Source organism: Convolutriloba macropyga, chromosome 3, assembly GCF_964194025.1.
Source record: "Convolutriloba macropyga chromosome 3, txConMacr16.3, whole genome shotgun sequence".
Classification (NCBI taxonomy): domain Eukaryota; kingdom Metazoa; phylum Xenacoelomorpha; order Acoela; family Convolutidae; genus Convolutriloba; species Convolutriloba macropyga.
This window is the reverse complement of record NC_134470.1, coordinates 67,839,211-67,863,104: the sequence shown is the minus strand read 5'-3', so window position 1 is coordinate 67,863,104 and position 23,894 is coordinate 67,839,211. Positions and strand designations below refer to the sequence as shown.

General features: G+C 36.8%; 2 protein-coding genes across 2 annotated transcripts in view; both read left to right on the top strand.

Annotated features, from left to right (window-relative positions):
- LOC142337232 (uncharacterized) overlaps positions 1–23,894 on the top strand; it is a 79,010-nt gene that overhangs the window by 20,478 nt on the left and 34,638 nt on the right. The window lies entirely within an intron of this gene.
- Positions 479–23,702, top strand: LOC142336386 (uncharacterized). Its single transcript, XM_075385174.1, has 5 exons — positions 479–858; positions 7,134–8,118; positions 15,207–15,622; positions 20,294–20,734; positions 22,698–23,702. Exons 1-5 carry the CDS (start codon positions 601–603, stop codon positions 23,601–23,603), a joined length of 3,006 nt encoding a protein of 1,001 aa, XP_075241289.1. The 5' UTR covers positions 479–600; the 3' UTR covers positions 23,604–23,702.

Sequence of the window (23,894 nt, the reverse complement as noted above, 5' to 3'; positions counted from 1 at the left end):
TGGGAAAGACCCTGACAATGGGTGCATCCTTAGCAGTTGTCATCCTTAGCGGTAGCCAATATTTGGATTAAGGCCTTTCAGGAGAAACTTAAAGACAAGAACATTGGCATTGATCCAACCGAGGGTAAGACGGACAACACTGATGGAAAATGCCCCGATTGTAAAAAAAAGGTTTTGTATCTAGAAGTCGCGCCGTGGAGTAGGTTGCAAGGTTGAAGGTCGCAAAAAAATTGGATTTTATGATATATGGTATATGAAACAGGTAAGTAGGTTTGCAGCTGGGAAATTTAAAATTAAGATTTTGTTACTGTCTTTAGTTGGTATTAACTGACGAAGCATTGTTAAAATTATTCCGACTGTTGTATTTTGCCTCATTACAGTGCCTCTGTATAATTGTTTGCCGTACTAAACGAACTAAGAATCGGTATTGGGAATTTATACCCTCTAATTTGAAGATTTCACGCAACATATACAACTTGTAAGGCTTTCTTGGTTTGCAGATCCAAAATGACTTCTATCAGATTCAATAAGGAATACCGTACGTGCTTGTTCCAAAAATTCGGCTTCTTCTACTTCACACAATTCAAGCTGAAATAACCAATGGAGCAAACAAATCGTCATCACAGGCAGTCTGAATTTGAGGCATTTACGGCTATTGTGCGGTCTTTGCAGTCCACTTCTGAGCAGCTCAGTGACGATGGAATGAAGTTCCTGAATACGGCAGCAAAATTCTACAAAATTACACCCGAACGCTTAAAGGCAGAAATTCGCCAACATGCAGCTCGAAGTGCCAATGCTGCTCCTCGCATTCAACGATCTTCGCAAAAAGAGAATCCAAAGCTTCCAGAAAATTCCAAGGTTTGAATGCTTGCGTTGCTAATAGTTAATCCATCTGCTTCTGGTTCATTGTATCTTATTCATCGTAGAAAAAGCATAGCAGTAGAATTGAAAGCTAGCACACTAAAGATATCATGTTTTTGCGTCTGATCTAGGCAAAAGCAGGGTAGGGGCAGCTGTGTTTGTCTGATCTTTGCGAGGGCAGGGGAGGGAGGACTGTTTTTCATCTGATCTATGTGGGAGACCCAAAATTCGAAAAAAAATTTAAATCTCACGTAATTTTTCGATAATAGATTGCGAATTTCAGGGCAGGTTTTCTTTAGCTCTAGCTCGGAAGCAAGAATCTATATCCGTGCTCTGTAAAGACGAGGTGAAAGTCCCATAAGGTATAATTGGAAAAAAAATTGATGAAACACAAAAGTTTTATTAATTCAAAAATTGATAAAATTGAGATTTTTGCCCTCGTTTTATAAAAATGAACTATTACATTTTTTTTCATCTTTTAGAAACAATTTTTTAAAATGCCAAAAAGGGGTGCTGCTAGAGCTTCTAAGAGCAAACGCAATCATAGCTCCTTCTGATATTTGCTATCATAATTCAAACTTATCAACAGATGTACTGCTGCACGAGAACTTAAAAACAGCTACGGATCTGCTGTCACATCTTTTTGCATATTTTTTAAACACCTAATTTAAAATTTTTTGTTTATGCAAAGATTTTACGGAATTATAATAGTACATTTGTCTCTGTAATGTACAGGTTAATTGTTCGCCGAAGTGTCGACTGAAACGGAAGAGATCTCATACCCAGAAAAAATTCTTAAGATAAGCAAAATTTGAAAGGTCAAGAGAGCTTTCCAGAATTTGACATTTAACTTACAGTAATGCTAATGGCTCCCTCAAATGAGTGTTTTGACGTAAAGAAATGATTTTTTTTTCAAAAACTGCTTTTCGTACATATTTTTTCTTGGGGTAATGTTTTGGTGAAAAAAATTGCAGCGAACAGTTTTTCCCATTGCAATCAAGCAGTCGGTCTCTACACTTATTCTGAAATGGAATGAACTGCCTCCTGAAATCTGGAAAATGAAATCTCAAATAAATTTTAAAAGAATGTTAAAACAACATCTGCTAAAGCAATTTAATCTTGTGCCATTCAAAAAGAAAATTTGCCACTTCAGAAGTTATATTTATGTTTAGAAGAATATGGAACCTTTAATTTTGATTTGAAATGTACTGGAGGACTAAAACATCTATATTATCTCAATTGTAAAATTTCATGGACTGATTATGAAAAATTTTGCTTGTCAATTCGAGGGGAAAAATCGGAAGAAAACGGAACTGAAAAAGGACAATTCTGTCATCTTTGGCATTGCTGATTGAATAATAGATATAGTTTATGCGAGGAATGTCTATAACGTTTATAGTAGATAGTGTTTAATTGCTCTTGAATGAAGTTCATAGCAATTATTGTAAACCTGTTAGTCTTTTTTTATGCAATTTTTTTGCTTCACCACTTTGCGCTTTTCTTCTAGAACATTCTTTGACTTCTCAAGTGACTTTTTCACGCTTTCGTGCTTCATTTTGAGTGATCTCTATTGCTCTCACTAAGAAGTAAAGCTTGTTGCTAATAAAAATTGGTTGCAGCAAATGAAAAGTGTGTCTGATGACCCAATGGCCGAATAATTTTCCGCCGCCTTTCGTTCGAGAGCAAATCTTCCGACCTTAGTCGTTTTATGTTTTTGTGAATTCAATTCGAAAAGAAGAAAACTAGATTTGTTTTTCTACTTTCAAAATTTCAATGATGTTCTGGGTTTGAAAAATGAAAAGAAATGGTCGCTATAATTTTTTCTATTAATGGAAACAAGGAGGCTCGGTATTGTGCGTTTGCACACAATGTCGCGACCCCGTTAATCGTATTTCATGGCTTAATTTGTACCAAATAAAGCCGAGATAGGAAACGTTCGGATTGCAATATCTCATTAAATTTTTTAAACTGAAGAAATACCCCATTTTCGAGTGCAATAATTGAGCAAGTCTCACACTTCTTAACGCGTCATGTGAAGGACTTAAAATAGCAAGGCAAGAGAACGTTTGAAAAAACTTAACTGGGCATGTCCTGAAACAGAGTTCTAATCATCGATAAAACTAATGGTCTCGCTACCACCCTCATTAGAAGAAAATTTTTTGATATTGGACAAATCGTTAAACAAAATACACAAAGATAAACAATGAATAGATTTTAAAACCATCTTTTTCTCATTTTTTCAATGTTTAGAGATGGCTGAGACTTTCTATGCAACAGAAGCTTTCAGAATACTGCATGTTGGCTACCAATTAGATGGATTGTAGCCTAAAAGTTCAAACGTAATTTTACTGAGACTAAGAAAAGAAACAGTACAACAGATTGATGGATCTCAAAAATCAATTATTCTTTGTGTAAACAAGTGACTTGTTGAACTTGCTAAATATGAAATAAACCAAGAAGGTTTAGATCATTTACTCCTCCTTAGAGGGCTCCGCAGACATTTCCCAAATGAGACTGAATTACAGCTCAAGAAATAGATTATTAAATAACTGGGACTCCAATCATCTCTAAGCTGCAAAGTTGTTAACACCATTAGATATCAAATCAATTGACTGAATGGAGAGCCGGAGAACTGTCATTGAGACCGCTACTTGACAGGAAAAAATACGAAACTCATTTTTTGTAATACCTAGTGATAATGTTGGGAAAAGGAAAGAACGAGAAACAATGACAATTTCACTAAAATTTCATGAGGCTTCATTCAGATAAAACTAAAAAAAAACTATCAGTACATTCAGATAAAACCAAAATAGAAACTCTGTCGCTAAATGAATGGCTATCTTTACGTTTTGCTAGAAAAACAATAGAACCTGTAATAACAAGGAGCTGTAGTAATAAAAATTGGTTGCAGCAAATGAAAACTGTGTCTGATGACCCAATGGCCGAATAATTTTCCGCCGCCTTTCGTTCGAGAGCAAATCATCTTCCGACCTTAGTCGTTTTATGTTTTTGTGAATTCAATTCGAAAAGAAGAAAATTAGATTTGTTTTTCTACTTTCAAAATTTCAATGATGTTCTGGGTTCGAAAAATGAAAAGAAATGATCGCTATAATTTTTTCTAATAATGGAAACAAGGAGGCTCGGTATTGTGCGTTTGCACACAATGTCGCGACCCCGTGAATCGTATTTCATGGCTTAATTTGTACCAAATAAAGCCGAGATAGGAAACGTTCGGATTGCAATATCTCATTAAATTTTTTAAACTGAAGAAATACCCCATTTTCGAGTGCAATAATTGAGCAAGTCTCACACTTCTTAACGCGTCATGTGAAGGACCTAAAATAGCAAGGCAAGAGAACGTGTGAAAAAACTTAACTGGGCATGTCCTGAAACAGAGTTCTAATCATCGATAAAACTAATGGTCTCGCTACCACCCTCATTAGAAGAAAATTTTTTGATATTGGACAAATCGTTAAACAAAATACACAAAGATAAACAATGAATAGATTTTAAAACCATCTTTTTCTCATTTTTTCAATGTTTAGAGATGGCTGAGACTTTCTATGCAACAGAAGCTTTCAGAATACTGCATGTTGGCTACCAATTAGATGGATCGTAGCCTAAAAGTTCAAACGTAATTTTACTGAGACTAAGAAAAGAAACAGTACAACAGATTGATGGATCTCAAAAATCAATTATTCTTTGTGTAAACAAGTGACTTGTTGAACTTGCTAAATATGAAATAAACCAAGAACGTTTAGATCATTTACTCCTCCTTAGAGGGCTCCGCAGACATTTCCCAAATGAGACTGAATTACAGCTCAAGAAATAGATTATTAAATAACTGGGACTCCAATCATCTCTAAGCTGCAAAGTTGTTAACACCATTAGATATCAAATCAATTGACTGAATGGAGAGCCGGAGAACTGTCATTGAGACCGCTACTTGACAGGAAAAAATACGAAACTCATTTTTTGTAATACCTAGTGATAATGTTGGGAAAAGGAAAGAACGAGAAACAATGACAATTTCACTAAAATTTCATGAGGCTTCATTCAGATAAAACTAAAAAAAAACTATCAGTACATTCAGATAAAACCAAAATAGAAACTCTGTCACTAAATGAATGGCTATCTTTACGTTTTGCTAGAAAAACAATAGAACCTGTAATAATAAGGAGCTGTAGGACAACCATATGATTTGACTAATCAAGGCAAAACTCACAATTCATTAATAATTTACATTAAAACTCATAAAGGATTAGCTTTCCATTGACCTTTGACATCCGGCTGAAAAATTCAACTTTGAAATACTGTTTTTTTGCTCTTCTTGACTATCAACTCTGGACTATCTAACGTCACCACTGTAATTTGACTTCTGTTGACATCAATCTTTGTGAAGCAATGTGAAGATGCCTTACAAAAACGACGGTGCCACAATTCAGTCAAAATTCTTTTGGTTTTTATACAAAATAGAACAAGTATGAATTAAAATCCACCAATCATGTAAATAAACTATTGAACTGTCTACAAAGAAACACCTATTGATAGGCAACGACGCACTTGACTCAAGATACCGAAAATACTCAAAGTGAAGTGAAAAAATGAAAAACTATCTTCAAAGAATATTGGTGATTAGTTCACCACAACCAATTGTGTGTTGAATAAAAATTAACTCTGAATGTCCGCGGAAAGCATATACTAATTTGAACCAATGATACCCAAAGTAACGAAAAAGATAAATAGGACATGGAATTTATCAATGCTTTAAAAATTTAGAGAAACAACCCAAATTGCTCCGACCAGCTAAAATTGTTTCATAGCGGCACTTAGCAAGAAAAATAACATTGCAACATGTGAATAAGAACAAAGCAAGTAAAAAAAACTTTGAAGAATTTTTGAAGAAAAACGATTGTCTAGGTGAACAGCACACGCTGCAATGTGACACAAGTAAGAGAACTAATTTTATTTTCCTTAGTGGGTTGATTAGACTGTTTGTTAGTTTTCGTACTTTTTTCAGTATTGTTACTGTTATTTTCGCAGTATTTTTTTGATACAATCATTTGCATTGTCAAAAATACCATTAAGTCAACACTGAATCTGAATAGCCAGTTTTTTTATTTCAAAACGTATATGGGACCTGTTATTAATGAGAGTAAGTTAAAAGACGACAAAAAGGACAACAAAATAGCGCGAAAATTCACAAATCTATCAAAATTTTTTCGACAAAAACAATTTCTTATCGCACATGAACTTAGCAACTGTTTTTTTGCGCCTTAGAAGAAGTGATTTGGACCTGACATTAAAAAGCTTAGAGATGAGGCGACAAACAGAGCAAAAAGTGGGGGCAAAACCAAAAGAAATTGCTAAAATTTCATTTGTGAAGGCCATAATAACTATTGGCTGTTATTTGAAAACTTGTATAGAGTAACTTAGGCCCAATCAGAATGTCAAGGGGATCTGTCAATAATCAGACTAGAGGACAGGAGGGCAAAAGACAACAAATGCCCGCAAAACTCCAAATTTCACGATTTTATGATAAATAGAAAAAGGAAGTGTAAAACGATTTTTAAAAATTTAGCTATCATTTGATTGAGTTTTAGATTTGTACTAACACTTGCTTTCTAATAAAGTACAGCAAAAACTTCATTCCTGTACATTCTTTTTTAAAAGTAGGCTTTCTAAGGATACCTTTCATGTGTTTCTACGTCAAATATATCGATCGGACGTAATTGAAAAAACAGTTGAACATAGAGTCCCCCCACTAAGTGAGGTCGGATCAGTAACTGAAATTCTCATATTCATGGCCCCGACAGTCTTGTTATTGTACTCAAAATCATTTATATAAGAGAACGGTATGCTCTCATATTCTACTTTATATTTGTCAAATTTTTCGTTGTCCTTTTTCTTTCATGGTGGCTAACTATGGAAAGAAATGAATTAATTCTTATTCTTAAATTTATGTAATTGAATGACGGCTTTCCAGCAATTATAATATCTCGTCGAATTATAATTTGGAAAAACTAATTGAATAAATAATTATTAAAATGGCCATTTTCTCCCAAATTGAAGACCTCTTAATATTTTAGCCTGTTATCAAACAGACCAATTTATTAGGGAAAATTTGCTTTTTAACAGAGCAATTGGAAGTGCTCCGTCATGAATTTAATTGTGTATCAATGCTTGTTTTCCGGGGACGGGGTGAATATTTTCAGTTTCCATGTAGTTAGGTTTATTTGAAGGAACCGTTTTCTAGTTCTTAGCTTTTTCAGGCCCGTCTTATTGCGGACCAAATTAGGGGAAAACTTACTTCGAGGTCAGAGGCGCCTATTTCATCGTTGGTCAAACAAGGAAGTAGTGATGAACTTCAACCCGCTGAAGCTGCCTTGCGTGATCGCGAAATTGGAGCGACTCTTAAAGCATGTGATTTATCTGCTACTCTCAGCAGTGGACAAGACTTACCCACAGCCTTAAAATTAATTGAGTCACGGACGATGAAAGAGAAACGAAACTACTTAACTCTTGCAAGTGGAGCTACGGTTTCCTTACATCGTGGAAATAGTTTGGCTGAAAAATTGGGCTTTTCTATGCCTAATCCTGTTCCATTGCCTCAGTCACAAATTAAAATCAAGAAAGGTTTGATGGGCGATTTAATTCCGTCCGCAAAATCACCTCATCTAAATTCGCCACTCAGCGCCGAAATGCGAAATGATACAAATTTGATTTCGACAGCAGATGAAGTAGCCAAAAACGCATCGACTGCTAATCAGATCAAGATTAGCAAGCCTGCTGCGGGTGAAGGCATTCAAACCAACAAGAGAGTGAGTGCAGTCCTGGACAAAGTTACTACCTCGACAGTGATACAGAAACCCCCGAGTCCACATGTTGTGAACCAGAGACAAGTCGAGTTGCAAAGTAAAGCAAAACGACCAAGGATTGGCAACTTCTCATCGGCGAACAGTACTATTGTCAGACCTCTAGGCTCCATATCAAACGTTTCCCCGATGCAGACAACCCCAATTAGTACGCATAATGCCCCAGTAACATATAGAATGCAAATATCTGGTGATTCTCAGCAAATTTCGTCAACAGCTGAAGTCCAGAGGCGTTCACCAGTGTCTTCTGTCATAATTCGCTCAAGTTCTGGAGTACCACAGAATTCTGCGAGCGTCGCTTCTGCTGTTTACTGTAAGCACGGCAGTCAGAATTCGGAGGAAGATGAAGAGGATGATTCTGAGCCAGAGTTTGACACGTCAAGTTAGTAATTCTATTAGCAAACATCTGAAACGAAAGCATGAGTGCATATAATGTCCTCTATTACAGGGCGCTGAGTGTCCCAATTCAAAACTGGGGCTGTATTATAATTTTCCTCGTATTGTGAGCTGGGTATTAATCAACTGGAAGAGGCTTTGTGTTTTTAAGAATTGTTTCGTAGATACTGTGACGCTTGATTTTTCTGAGTAGTCTAAATGGATTTCGTTTAGTTAAATGTAAGCGAGCTCAAGTTAGCGAGCTAATTATATATATAATTAATAGCCGCCCTCATCTTCTCAGCCGGCTATTATAGTGCTCCTATTTTTTACAATTCAAAGAATTTGAATTGTATTGGTGCGCTGTGTTTTTTATTACGACTCGAAGAGGAGTATTGGAGAAGTCCTTTTTTTTTAAATCAACTTTATTGGAGTGATTTTTGAAGCCGGAAATGAAACGCGTGAAAAAATTTAGAATGATTTTGGTGCTGTACAAAAGTGAAGAATGGAGCGAAAAGAGTGTGGTTTTTGTTCATAGCGCTGTTTTTGAGAGAGCGAGAAATTGATGTGTGAAAAAATTTTCTAAGCCAGCAAAATTTTTTTTGTTCACGTGAGGCTTTTAAAAGCAGTTTTTTACAACTTTTGATGGATATGAGGTTTGATTATGATATTGTATTAGTTTTAGGCTTGTTTCGATAAGAACTGAAGGTTTCAAGTTGTTAATTTGAGTTTAATGATAATTTGGAGGTTTTTGACCAGTTTTGCCGATTTTTAGACGAAATTTAATGATTTTTGTGCCTGTTTTTTTTGTTTTAATGCTTTAAGTGGGATTTGAATAGAAGATTGTTACTCAAAGAATATTCAGATAACAATTGGCTAAAGTTTTCTCGGTATAAATCATTTTTTCTTAGGAAAATTGACAGAAAAATTGAGAAATTTTTAACCTTTTTTCATACTTTTTTACAGTTTTTCTTTTTAATCTTAGACAAGTTTCCTAGCCTATGATGACTTGACCATTGTTTTGCGAGTTGTTCATTGCTCTGATTGCAAAGGAACTTTATTCGGCTTTATAAATCCTTGTACTATTAAAAAAAGTCATTAAGTTTTTCTATTTTTTTTATTACAATTTGTTTCTGGTTTTTGAATGCCGTTTCTATTCTTCCTCACATTTTTATGGTAGTTGTTGAGATTCAGGGTTCACAATAGTTGTTGTAGTTCATTAGTCATAAGTACGGGCAATTTTCTCATTCGAGTCGTTTCCGGAATTCTTCCGACTATGTTTTTAAGATGTGTTCACACATTTTTCAATGACTTTGATTTTTCAAAACGTGATAAACAGGTCAAGCCCAGCGGGCATTTAGTTTCATTAGAGGCCCAGAGTGGACTTTAGTAGTCCTTCAAGTGCTTATAGTAGTGCAGCTGCTGGGATGGCCTGAATTTGAGGTTAAAAGGTCATTTTTAGGAGTTTTTGGACTCAAAATGGTGCAATTTTTCATGTTTTTTGTGATTTTTTGTTTTGATTAGTCTTAGGTTGAAGTTTTTAAAAGTTGTTGAAGGCCCTCTGCGAGACAATTTTATGAGCTATATGTTTTGCTACTACATACACAAACACGCAGAATGATACTAATTTTGGCAATTTTTTTCAGGTTTTTTTTTTGAAAATTTCTGTCATTTTTTGAGTTTTTTTTCAGCCATAGGTGTCAAGAAACCTCCTCTAGGGTTTGAAAAAGGGTTGGATGATAGATTACTGCATAGTTTCTAGCGGTAATGGAATGGTTTTCAACTTTCTGCCATCATGAATTTTAGCATTTTTTGACAAAACTTGCAATTCTTTTAGTATTTTTTGACCTTGTCATTAATGAAGTTGTTTGAGTCCAGGGGACCAGAAAACCTCATCAGGGGTTGGATAGCAAATTACTGAAAATTTTTTTGTTGCCAGAAAATAGGTTTCAACTTTTCAATATCACAAATTTTAGCATTTTTTTTGACAAGATTTTCAGGTTTTTGAAAAATTTCGTCATTTTTTCAGTTTTTCCAGCTTCAGTGACCAGGCAATCTCCTTTGAAGTTTTTTAGTAGGGCACTGCATAGTTTCTAGTAACAATGGAATGGTTTTTAACTTTTTAATGTCTTGAATGTTAGCATTTTTTGATAAAATCTGCAATTTTTTTTAATGCTTCCTAAAGTTTTTTTCAGTTTTTGCTTTTCGTCCATTCTCAAGTGCGAGAAAACGTATTCCACGTTCTGATAAAAATTTACTGCATGGTTTTTAGTTCAATAGATTTGTTTGCAACATATTAACCTTTTCGACTCTTAGAAGTTTTTTGATAAAGTTTGCAATTTTTTTCAAATTTTTTTTTTCAAATTACTTGTATTTTTTTAATTTTTTTCTTGCCTCAGTAGCCAGGTAACCTCATCTGGGGCTTGGTAGTATGTTATCAAATAGCTGCTAGGGAGCAATTGAGTGGCTTTCAACATTTTAATAGAACGAATTTCTATTTTTTGTAATTTCCATAAGTTTTTCTATAAGTTCGAATTTCTATAAGTTTGAAATTTCTTAAAAATTATCGACTATCGATCTATGAGCTAATGAGTTCTTTAGAGCTTGGAATTGGGTTACTGGATAGCCTCTGGAGTCACGGGAATGATTCTGAAGTTATTTATTGCACGATTTTCAGCAACATTTCCTTATAATTTGCAATTGATTTCTTTTTCTAAATTTTTTGTTTGTTTTCGAGTTAATCGATCTTCAAGGGCCAACGAATATTTTTCAGCTCTTGCAGATGTAATAGTGCACCGATTTCAGAAACAAAAATTGGTTTTGAACATTTTTTAGAAATAGGTAACTTTAAAGGGAAAAAATATTGCCTTAGGTTTAAAAGCTTCAAGAGTTTTAGCAATGAATATATTTTTGTTTAGTTTTGATTCTTTAAGTTTCTCAATTTTTTGAGATGATTTTCTTTGTGTTCTGGCTGGCAATGTTCAATTGATTTGCTGGTCAGGTAAAGTACGTCTGAGTTTTTCATTCAATTCTTTGAATTGTATTTCAGGACTTGTCCTGCTATATTTTTTTTTACTTCGTCGAACTTTTTTTCGCTTTACGCATTTTGCCTCTTTTTCAACATTTTGCGTGAAATAATTTTGACTTCTCTAGGCTGGTTTCACTCTTCTGTCATTCTGCTCAAAGTCCTTTTAAACAGCAGCTGCTCAGCGATGCAATTCAAAATGAAGAGAGTCAGTATAAAAAAAATCAAAGTCAGAAATAGAAACGGGATAAACCCATAAAGCCCATTTATAGATTCCCGGTACTTGAACTTTGTTCTCATAAGTTTTAGTTACTATCTATAATGCTTATTGGTATATATACTAGACCCTGTAGCCTCTCACTGAGAGACAGGAGTATGTTCAATTACGAAATGACATCAAAATAAATCGCACTTAAAAATGTTTTTATACAAAAATCAATTTTTGTTGATATTTTCTTTTCTTTCAATCCCAATAGAGTTATGGGTATCAACGGCGGCTATTTTCCGGCAGTCTGCCGGGTATGTTTTTAGTAGCAAACGATCTATTGTAAAGTTAGATTGAAATTTAAATTATGCGTGTTATAATGCTGACTTATGAAAGACTTCAAGTGATATTTTTCCCGTTCACGTATCTGGCTCATTTCCCCTGTCCTTAATCGCTGACAAAAATATATTTTTTAAACTATAGGTCTTTTTCAAAAAGCTTGACACAATTGGCCCAGATACTTCTATGCTTCCTCTGCCATTGCCTCCTCTGCTTCAGCTGTTTGAAATTGAGAAAACTTGAATATAGAAAGTTGTTTTTAATCGCCGATAGCTGAGTGGAGCCATTAATAGCTGCCCTCATCCTGTCAGCCGGCTATTATTGCGGCGCTAATATTTTTACATTTCAAAGGAGCTGGATTATATTGGTGGACTGTCTTAAAAGATGTGTTCACAAAAATTTTGACCTTTTAATTTCAATGAGAAGTCTTCCTTAGATTAATGATTTCACTCTTTCACACTAAATTTGTAATGGGAGTGAAAAGCGAGTAGTTTAAGGGCGTGAGTTTTTTTAAAGTGCTTTTAAAGTCATATGCGAAATTGATATTAAACCAAATTATTCGTTTTTCATTGCTCTTGAACGCAGTTCATAGCAATTTTTGTAAACGTGTGTGTGTCTTTTTTTATGCAAATTTTTCGCTTGACAATTTTGCGCGTTTCTTCTAGAAAAGTCTTTGACTTCTCAAGTGACTTTTTCACGCTTTCGTTCTTCATTTTTGATTGAGCTCTATTGCTCTGAAGTAAAGCTTGTTGCTAATATAATATCGGTTGCATCATGTGGTTTTTTTTAATTGCTCTCAAACGAAATTTGTAGTAATTATAGTAATCCTGTTGGTCTTTTTTATGCAATTTTCAATCCCCCCTCACTTCACCCCCCCCCCCCCCCCCCACCACACACACACACACACACACACACACACACACACCAATCCCAACCACTGCAAATCTTTCAGGTCGTAAGGGCCCCGTATAGCCAAAGACCCTCTCCCGCCGTTGCCGCCGCCTCGTACTGTTGACACCACCCCCATCAGCCCCCACCGGTCAACCCTCCCCCCCAGCTGAGCTCACTTCACACTTTTTCAATTAAGCTAAAGCTAGCCTCTCTAAACCTTGGCTAGCTACTGACAAAGCGAACCGCTCGCCGGTCGTTTGAGAGCAATTCGCGACGTTCATCGGTTATGTTCTGTATTTTCTCTTTTTGATTTCTCATCACAGTCTTGTTGGACAGGTCCAAGCGGCTTTCTAAGCGGAAATAATCAATCTTTTTGAAGTTTATTGCTAATTAATTGCCTTCAAACGAAGTTTGTAGCATTTATATTAGTCCTGTCTCTTTTTTTATGCGTTTTTTCGCTTGACCGATATTTTGTCTGACCAATTGGACTTTTCATTCTCCGAAACGGGATAAACAGGTAGCGCCCAGCGGGAATGAAGTGCCCTTCGAGCCTTTCAGCTCAGTAGTCTCCAAGTATGCGGATCACAGAAACTGTTTTGGAGACTTATACTTATGGTGTGAAGGGCGGTTCTTAGAGGTTGACAAACCACTACTCCAACACAAGAAACGCTACTGACCACATCAGCCCTCTCACTTCAAGCCCCATTCCCGACGCCTGCACATCGCTAAGGGCCTAAGGAGCCCTCAGCCAAAAACCGCCCTTCCACCGTTGCCCCCCCCCCCCACTGTTGCCCCCCACCCCTATCAGCCCCCCGGTTCACCCCCACCCGCTGCGCTCACCTCAATATACCGTGGCTAGCTACTGACAAAGCCAACCGCTCGCCGGTTGTTTGAGAGCAATTCGACCGACGTTAGTCTGTTATGTTTGGAGGTTTTTTGACTTGCAAATGCCGTGTTTTCATAAAATCTTAGTCAGTTTAATATTTGTTTAGTTCGTTGTTTTCTTGTCTCATTTGATTTGTTGGCAGTCCATTGGTTATGTTTTAAAAATCGAAAATGAATTTGAGTTTGTGAAGGTTTTCTCTCGGAAGTACTGTGTGCTCAAGCGACGTTCTGACTTAAAAGCGAATGGGATTAAATTTGCCGTGAACTAACTTTTGGCCCGCGAGTAGCTTTCTGTTCATGCTTTGTTTTGAATGAAAATTTTTCGTAGCTGCAATATCTAGCCCTCTGCAGTTACGTAGTATTTTTGAAGGCCCAGTAACACGTTTGCAGGGCAAAATTGGCTCATGTTCCATTTTTTTTTTTCAATTTTTTTTTCATCCGGATTTTTTAAAGTCAGTTTTCATCCGGATTTTTTAATGCGCTGTATCTTTTGTGGTGACATGATCAACTCATGCGATCCATTGCTTACTTTTTTAGGCAAGTTGATTTCGTTTTTTAAAACTGTTTTTATCAAATCGATTTTGGCGGTTTATGTTGAATTTCGATTGGTGCATCGCAAGGGATTTCAATTTTGTTTTATTGATAAATGAATTAATTTGGTACACCAAGTGCTTGAATATCAATAAAAATTTGTTTCATAATTCAAATTATGCATCAATTTTTTGATATTTTAACGAAAAATTATTTTTTTTTTGAATCTTTAAGCGTTCAATCTTCGGCCAATCTTTCGAATTATAATTTTTGGTATTTCATTTTTATAGTACAGATTTTCAGTACCATAACATCTAAAGTATCTACAATAGAAATGCTGACATTAGATTTTATTCGCAAATTCTTTTCTTTTTCAAAAAAAATCTCGTAGTGGTCTATTTGTCTGCGGCTCGTGTTAGTGCTTCTCTAATGTTCGTGTGAGTGTATTTTAGTACCTGTCCCGCTTTGTTTTTTTTTATTTCGTGGCAAATATTTTTCATGACAAAATAGCGTTACGCTGAGTTCCAATCAGCTTTTGTTCGTGCATTGATACAATTTTTTGACCGAAATGCGAGCGTGATGATGACTTTTCTAACTTCTACTTGAGCGAGTTTAGTTGCGTGGATGGTTTTTTGTCACGCGTCATTTACTCACTTTTCAAATGACGTTTACCCTTAGTCAACTTAATTTTGTGTTCTTTAATCGGAGGAGTGAGGTTAATTGAGAATATCTTAATTAGAGTTAATTCAATTAGAGTTAATCTTAATTAAAGTTAATTCGAGGTTAGCTTTACAGTAATTAAGTCTAAGTCAATTATACATTATTAGGTGGTAGAAAAAGTAATTTTAAATTTTTTAGGTTCTCATTCTTTTCATCAGTATTTTGAGGCTACAAAGCTTTGTATTTCTGGCAGCTGTATTTGCTGCTACCCACCAATATATGCTAAAGAAGCCAAGCACGCCAGTTTTCTGTCAGTTTGCTTGCTAGTTTAAATGTTGCATTTTTTTTGCCAGGGTGTTATGTCCACTAAAGGGCTATTATAGCGATAACTAATCAAGTAGATGGCATTCCTGTTTCTAAGCTCTAAATATTTCTTTTTTCCTCAATACGACATTGATAGTTCTCAATTTGACTTAATCATTGCTGATAATCAATAAATTTTGATCAGAGTGGTTCAAATGACCGAGCAGTCTGTATATTGGGTTTTCTGTGTGTTTAGGGTTCAATTCAAATCGAAACCCTTCAAATACATCCCCATTGAGCAGTTCATTCAAAGGAACGCTTCCTTCTCAAATGGGTGGGAAAGGAGTGCCAAGCAAATCTAGCTTCTCTAATGGCTTGCAGGCAAGTTGGCCCGGATCACAGCAGAGCAATGCAACTCCTGAAAGTAACACGTGGACCCTCAGTGGGGACCAGAGACTGCTTCTAAATCAGAATTCAACACCGATTGTGACTTCGACCAATTTTGACTTGACGTCGACTCTAGTGCACCCCACAATTCCTCACGCTCTCAACCCCAAACCCGCGAGTGGTGGGATACTTCGAGGAGGCAATTTAGCCGCTAATCAATTGCAAGAGGTTGCAGGCCGACAGCTTGTGTTGTCGAAGTCGACTGGCACTAGAGTTGTTCAATCTGTACGTTGATAATTAGTAATTTTTAACAAAAAATGAACAGTCATTTTGAAGTATTTTATAGCTGCGAAGCTGTAAGCTGAGCGGAGCTATATTGCGGTGCTCTTGGTTTTAACAATTCAAAGAATTTGAATTGTATTGGGACGCTGTTTTTTTTAAAGATCTGTTCACACATGAGAAAACGGTGTTCGAAAAAAATTCGCTATCTCTCTGGTAGTTTTTTGTTCACATGCGGCATTTTGACATTGATTTTTAATTTTTAATTACTCTCAAACGAAGTTTGTAGCAATTGTATTAGTCCTGTTGGTCTTTTTTATGCGATTTTTGTCTGACGCTTTTGACTTGTCGTCCTCAAAAACGGGATAAACAGGTAGCGCCCAGCGGACATTAAGTGCTCTTAGAGCCTTTCAGCTCCGTTTCAGCTCAACTTGTTTTGGAGACTTATACTTATGGTGTGGATGGCGGTTCTAAGAGGTTGAAGACCCCTCCACTGTTGATCCCCCGCCACTATTGCCCCATCCCCCCGCGCGCTGTTACCCCCACCCCACCCAACTGTTTCCCAACCCCCCATCAGCCCTCGATGCACCCCCACCCCCCCCCCCCCCCCCCCCCCCCTCCATTTCTGGCTACTGAAGAACAACCGCTCGCTAAAAACCCCCAAATTTTTACTATTTTTCAATTTTTTGAGCTATTTTTGGACGTCTTTTTAAATTTTATTAGCCCTAGGTGTCAAGTAACCTCCACCAGGTTTTAATAATAGGTTACTGCGTAGTTTCTAGATGTAATGGAATGTCTTGAAAGATTTCAACATCACGAATTTTAGCACTTTTTTGAAAATTTTTGCCTTCTGAATTTTTTGACATTTATTGTCATTTTCAGGTTTTTTGAGCCTCAAGGGTCAGAACACCTCCGTTGGGGCTAATTAATTTACTGGAAAAATTGTGTATGGATTATTTTTCATTTTTTTAATATCACAAGTTTTAGCAGTCTTGTTTATAAAACTTGTATTTTTTCAAGTTCTGAAATTCTGTCATCTTTTAGGTTTCTCCAGCCTCAAGAACCACAGAACTTCCTCTAGGGTTTCATAATATGTTACTGCATAGTTTGTAGACGAAGGGGAATGGGTTTTCAAGATTTTAATATCACGAATTTTAAGCAATTTTTTAAAACATTTGCAATTTTGAGTTAATGGGATGGTGATCAATAGTTTTAATGACTCTAGTGCTACTAATTCTTGGATCTGAGCCAGTGAAACTATTTCGCGCTTGAAACAGGGATTCTGGATAGTCTCTTGATACAATGGAATGGTGCTTAAGATTTTAGTATCTTGAATTTTAGCAAGATTTTTATAAAATTTGTAATTGTTTTCAATATTTTTTAACGACCATTACATTTTAGGTCTCGGAGATGGATTTCTTGACAGAACTTTTGAGACAAAAAATGGTTTTGAACATTTTTTACTGCGAAGTTGAAAACTTTTTTTATATTTTGCCTTTATCAGTTTTTTCTAATGATTTTTTACTAACAAGGCTAGAACACTGGAAGTTGCAGAGTCGAATTCCATCATGAAAAATATTCCTATCTCTTTCTGTAGGTCGGTTAGGTTTTCTTTCCTCTTTCTCATTTTCGTTTTATCTCTATCTCCCCCCCCCCTCTCTCTCTCTCTCTCTCTCTCTCTCTCTTTCTCTTTGATACCGCACCTCACCTGCTGTTATGTGGCGTAATGACATGATCTCTGATCCTCATTAACAATGAGTTATAGTAGAAATGTTTTTATCATAAATGACTCAACATTAAGTGCTCTTAGAGCCTTTCAGCTCCGTTTCAGCTCAACTTGTTTTGGAGACTTATACTTATGGTGTGGATGGCGGTTCTAAGAGGTTGAAGACCCCTCCACTGTTGATCCCCCGCCACTATTGCCCCATCCCCCCGCGCGCTGTTACCCCCACCCCACCCAACTGTTTCCCCAACCCCCCATCAGCCCTCGGTGCTCCCCCCCCCTCCATTTCTGGCTACTGAAGAACAACCGCTCGCTAAAAACGCCCATATTTTTTACTATTTTTCAATTTTTAAGCTTTTTGAAAATTTTTGGACGTCTTTTTAAATTTTATTAGCCCTAGGTGTCAAGTAACCTCCACTAGGTTTTAATAATAGGTTACTGCGTAGTTTCTAGATGTAATGGAATGTCTTGAAAGATTTCAACATCACGAATTTTAGCACTTTTTTGAAAATTTTTGCCTTTTGAATTTTTTGACATTTATTGTCATTTTCAGGTTTTTTGAGCCTCAAGGGTCAGAACACCTCCGTTGGGGCTAATTAATTTACTGGAAAAATTGTGTTGTTGTTTATGGATTATTTTTCATTTTTTTAATATCACAAGTTTTAGCAGTCTTGTTTATAAAACTTGTATTTTTTCAAGTTCTGAAATTCTGTCATCTTTTAGGTTTCTCCAGCCTCAAGAACCACAGAACTTCCTCTAGGGTTTCATAATATGTTACTGCATAGTTTGTAGACGAAGGGGAATGGTTTTTCAAGATTTTAATATCACGAATTTTAAGCAATTTTTTAAAACATTTGCAATTTTGAGTTAATGGGATGGTGATCAATAGTTTTAATGACTCTAGTGCTACTAATTCTTGGATCTGAGCCAGTGAAACTATTTCGCGCTTGAAACAGGGATTCTGGATAGTCTCTTGATACAATGGAATGGTGCTTAAGATTTTAGTATCTTGAATTTTAGCAAGATTTTTATAAAATTTGTAATTGTTTTCAATATTTTTTAACGACCATTACATTTTAGGTCTCGGAGATGGATTTCTTGACAGAACTTTTGAGACAAAAAATGGTTCTGAACATTTTTTACTGCGAAGTTGAAAACTTTTTTTATATTTTGCCTTTATCAGTTTTTTTCTAATGATTTTTTACTAACAAGGCTAGAACACTGGAAGTTGCAGAGTCGAATTCCATCATGAAAAATATTCCTATCTCTTTCTGTCGGTCGGTTAGGTTTTCTTTCCTCTTTCTCATTTTCGTTTTATCTCTATCTCCCCCCCCCCTCTCTCTCTCTCTCTCTCTCTCTCTCTTTCTCTTTGATACCGCACCTCACCTGCTGTTATGTGGCGTAATGACATGATCTCTGATCCTCATTAACAATGAGTTATAGTAGAAATGTTTTTATCATAAATGACTTAACAGGCACTTTTTGAGAAATCATTGTTAATTGCTCTCAAATGCAATTTGTAGAAAATGTATTAATCCTGTTTGTCTTATGCAATTTTTCGCTGAGCCAATTTTTCGTCTGCCCGATTTGACTTTCGTCTTCAGAAACGGGATAAAGAGGTTGCGCCCAATTTGCATTAAGTGATTTTAGACCCTTCCAGCTCTCTAGTCTTCAAGTATGCTATTCACAGAATCTGTTTTGGAGACTTAAACTTATGGTGCGAAGAGAGGTTCTTAGAGATTCCCCCCCCCCCCACTGTTGCTCCCACCACGGTTGCCACACCATCAGCCCCCTGCTGCGCTCACTTACGCCCCTTCAATCAAGCTAAAGCCTCACTAAACGGTGCCTAGCTACTGACGAAGCCAACCGCTCGCCGGTCGTTTGAGAGCAATTTGCCCGACGTTAGTCAGTTGTTTTTTAAAATTTTTGATCTGATTTTTTGGAAATGGTTTTCCCAATTTACTCATAGTCCGTTCTAGGTCTAGTTTTTGTTAGTCAATGAAAGTTTTTTAATTGTACGTCAGGACGTGTCCTGCTATGTTTTTTTGTTTCGTCGTCTTACGCTCTTTTTTGTGTTATATTTGTTCACACAGCAAAGCTGAAGAAGTCAACTTTTCTGAATGACTTCTTCCTCTCACGAACGGCATTTGAGTGCCTGATGTCATTTCCCACTCTCTCTGATTAGATTGTGATCATACGTGACTTACCTCACTCAATAAAATGACTTTTGCACTTTAAAAATTATGTTTAACATGAATTAGTTTATGGTCAGAGGAACTCATATGTGGAATAAAGGCCTCTAATGAAAAGGCTTCTGTGCAATGAACTTTAACAAGCTTTTTTAATTTATCGCTGAATGTTTTTTTCACATAGCTTTTTGGGTGGCGTCGATAACTTTTTCAACCTATATCTGTATCTGCTTCTATCTATTACACGGCACGCAGGTCTATTCTTTCGCAGCTATTCCGGTGATCTGCCAGCTATGTTATTTTGAATTAAAAGGCTAATTTTTCGTTGATCAATCTATGAGGCGTTGAATGTGAATTCGAACATTGATTGTTAGCTTCTACCAATCCCATTACCAGCTTTTTCCATCAATTTTTGCATAAATCTCAGTCGAATGGTGCTTGGGACCAAATATTATTCTTTTGTAAAGATTTTGAATTTTTTTGAGACAGAAATAGGGGCCACTGTACTCGTTTTCTCTCTTGACGTTCGGTGAGTTGACACATTCAAAAGATTCACAATTTTTGGAACCATAGCTCAAAAGTTACTGGTCCTCTTTTTGCACGAAAATAGTGTCTGATCAGAAATCATTTTCTTAATAACTAACAGCTAATCATTTTTTATAATAGCAGCGATAGCTGAACACTGACTGGCCGTCTCACTGTCCCTTGTTTTAAAAAATAAATTAAGTTACTTGTTTATGCGTTTGAAACCGTTACCTTTTCCAGGGCAATGCTACTGCTTTAAGTGGTAACTACGTTCAACATGACCATCCAAACGCCAGGTCATCCCCTGGTTTTTCCTCCACAGCTCTCACGTCGGGTTCTGGCTCTGAAAGGTATCCCTTAATTCGCCCTATTAGTGCCAGTCAGCTGGCAGCAGCTTCTCATTCACACTTAAACAGCTCTGCAACTGGCCATGTTCCCGTTGGATCCTCTAGTATGGCGGTTCACCATCAAGACGTACCCCATCTTCAATTTGCAGCAAGTCAACCGAAAGTGATACAGAGGCCGATTAGTGGTGGGGGTAGTGGCAAAGGACTCACTGGAACTACCTTCACTGTTAGACAGCAGTCTGTGTCACCATCTGCAGCTGTAGTTGCTTCTCACGAAATGTCCCTCTCCCAACAGCATTCCCTCCCTATGAGTGGCGGTGTTACTGTCAATAAGGTATCCCATTATTTGCTCTCTAATTTAGTTCTGTGGTATTATTTTTTCTACTTTTCTTTTTCAATACGGTATCGTTCACTGCATTTCTAAATTACGCAATTTTTTTTGCGATTTTACGCATTACTCTACGTGAATTAAATCGCTCTGATTCATTAATAGCCGCCCTCATCTTCTCAGCCGGATATTATAGCGATCCTATTTTTTTACAATTCAAAGAATTTGAATTGTATTGAGGCGCTGTCTTTTTTTAAAGATCTGTTCACACATTTTCATGAGCTTTGAAGTCAAATTGGAGTGGTGATTTTGGTCACGCCGAAAGAGGAAGTGGAGCGAAAAAGCGAGTGTTTTTGCAGCGTGATTTTTTTTTGTTCTAATTTTAAAGTAGAGTGAGAAAACGGTGTTTGAACAAAAAGTCGCTTTCTCGATAGTGGTTTTTTGTTCACATGCGGCAATTTCACTTTGGTTTTTAATAGCCGCCCTCATCTTCTCAGCCGGCTATTATAGCGCTCCTATTTTTTTTACTTCGTCGAACTTTTTTCGCTTTACCATTTTGCCGCTTTTTCGACATTTTGCGTGAAATCTTTTTGACTTCTCTAGGCTAGTTTCACTCTTCTGTCATTCTGCTAAGAGTGAATTTGAACATCAGTTGCTCAGCAAAGCAATTCAAAATGAACAGAGTCAGTATAAAAAAATTGCAGTCAGAAATAAACGGGATAAACCCATAAAGCCCAATTTTAGATGCCCGCTATTTGAACGTCGTTCCTATAAGTCTTAGTTACCATCTCTAATGCTTATTGGTATTGATAGCTGCCCCTGTAGCCTCTCTCTAAGAAACAGAAGTATGTTCAACTACGAAATGCCATCAAAATAAATTGGACTTAAAAAATAATTTTGTACAAAAATCTCTTTTTTTCAATATCTTCTATTCTTTCAATTTCAATCATGCTTATTGGAATCAACGGCGGCTATTTTCCGGCAATGTTTACTATTTTGCCGGGTATGTTTACTTTTTTCGATTTTTTTGGATCGGATTTTTTTTCTAAATGGTTTTCCCAATCCATTCATAGTTCATTCCAGGTCTAGTTTTTTGTTTAGTCAATGAAAATTCTTTGATTTGTACGTCAGGACTTGTCCTGCTATGTTTTTTTTTACTTCGTCGAACTTTTTTTTCGCTTTACCCATTTTACCGCTATTTCGACATTTTGCGGGAAATCTTTTTGACTTCTCTAGGCTAGTTTCACTCCGCTCAAACTCCTTTTAAACAGCAGCTGCTCAGCAAAGCAATTCAAAATGAAGAGTCAGTATAAAAAAATCAGTCAGAAATAGAAACGGGATAAACCCATAAAGCCCATTTTTAGATGCCTGGTTCTTGAACTTTGTGCTCATAAGTTTTAGTTACTATCTATGATGCTTATTGGTATTGATACTGGACCATGTAGCCTCTCACGGAGAGACAGGAGTATGTTCAATTACGAAATGACATCAAAATAAATCGCTCTAAAAAATGTTTTTATACGAAAATCATTTTGTTGATATTTTCTTTTCTTTCAATCCCAATAGACTTATGGGAATCAACGGCGGCTATTTTCCGGCAATCTGCCGGGTATGTTTATTAATTGCTCTTGAACGAAGTTCATAGCAATTATTGTGTGTTGGTCTTTTTATGCAAATTTTTCGGTTTGTTTTGAATTTTCCAAAATGCACTCCTTTACAGGATCCATACAATCAAACTATCCTTTATGTGTTCGAAAAAAAGTTGCTAATTGAGTGACAGCTTCACAATTGAGCTTTCTTCTGTTAAACTTGTCAAATGTGTTAATTCTGTCTCATCGAATATAGTGGTAGCATATAGTTTCAAGAAAGTTTTACTTAGTAGCAGATATCTCCTCTAGTCAGATACCAATTGGTTGGACCTTCCTATCGCTCCAAAGTTGATATAAGTAATGTTTCAATATGTTTCTAGATCGATCGGCAGCTAATTGGTGGGCCAATGTCCCAAGCAACATTACCCCTTCAAAGAAAACCGGGAACGACTGGCAACGTTCCGAAGGCCATTATTCAACCCAACACTAACCAAGGGCAGCCTCTCATGCGCAATCTGGACGCGCGACAAGCTGTGCTCCCAAAAGCATTCATCCAGCCCAACGTATGTCACACGTCTTCAACAGGCGACCAGAATGTGTATCGGGTCTCAACAGGTGTTCAAAGAGATCATAGTTCCAATAATTCCAACATTCCCATGTCAAGAGGTACTACTACTGGTAGAACTGTTGTCACAACGCGTCCCTTCAGTTCCTCAATCACACCTGGAACCCATCAAATTGTAGGATCGCAGCAGCCTTTGCCACACTACTACTTGCAGACCAGTTCTACCTCACCAAGTGGAGTTCAGTCACAGCAAGCTGGCTCAGTCGCTTCAAGTTACGATGGCACGGCTTCTGCTGGACTGAGCACTATCAACCCAGTCGCTCTCCAGCAGTTAAGCGTCAGCGCACCCGCTGCTTCAAAACAGCACGGACAACAAGAAAATACTCGCATAACCCTTGTCAATGTGGCGTCAAGTAGCGCAATGATTTCAAGTGCGTCTACGATAGCAGTGAAAGATGGCACAAACAGTAGAGGCTTGATGTCAAATCAGATCCACTTCCGAGAGCCATCGAATCAATTGACCCCTGCTGCGTCACATGCAGCAACCCCAAGTGTTACCATAGTTTCCACACCTTCCGTTCTCCACAGTATCCCAAGCCAGTCATTGCAGCAACAGCATCATTTCAGCAATAACCCCGCCACATCGCCTTTTATCATAGTTCCGACTAGCAGTCATAGATCGCTGTCCGAAATCGCCTCCTTGAGCAACAGTACTTCCTAAACATACCATTTCAGTTTAGCATTTCCTTCTCTCTGATCTCTGTAACTTCCTTTCATTATCAAGTAATCGAGATTGGCGTAATTGTGCCTGTTATTAATTGCTCCCGAACGAAGTTTGAAGCAATTATTTTAAACGTGTGTGTCTTTTTAAACGTGTGAGTGACTTTTCATGCTTGACTTTTTGATTTTCTGAATGATTTGACTTGCGCGTATTCAGAAATTAAGTCAGTTTTGCGCCATAAAAGTTTCTCTAGCCTATGAATTGTTCCCTAGCCCCCTTATTAATTGTTTG

Excerpts from the sequence above, each read along its gene's own strand:
- LOC142336386 (XM_075385174.1), top strand. The coding sequence starts at position 601 with ATGGAGCAAACAAATCGTCATCACAGGCAGTCTGAATTTGAGGCATTT. Across the intron at positions 8,119-15,206 it reads GCCAGAGTTTGACACGTCAA|GGTTCAATTCAAATCGAAAC; the intron begins GTTAGTAATTCT and ends CTGTGTGTTTAG. Across the intron at positions 20,735-22,697 it reads GCGGTGTTACTGTCAATAAG|ATCGATCGGCAGCTAATTGG; the intron begins GTATCCCATTAT and ends ATATGTTTCTAG.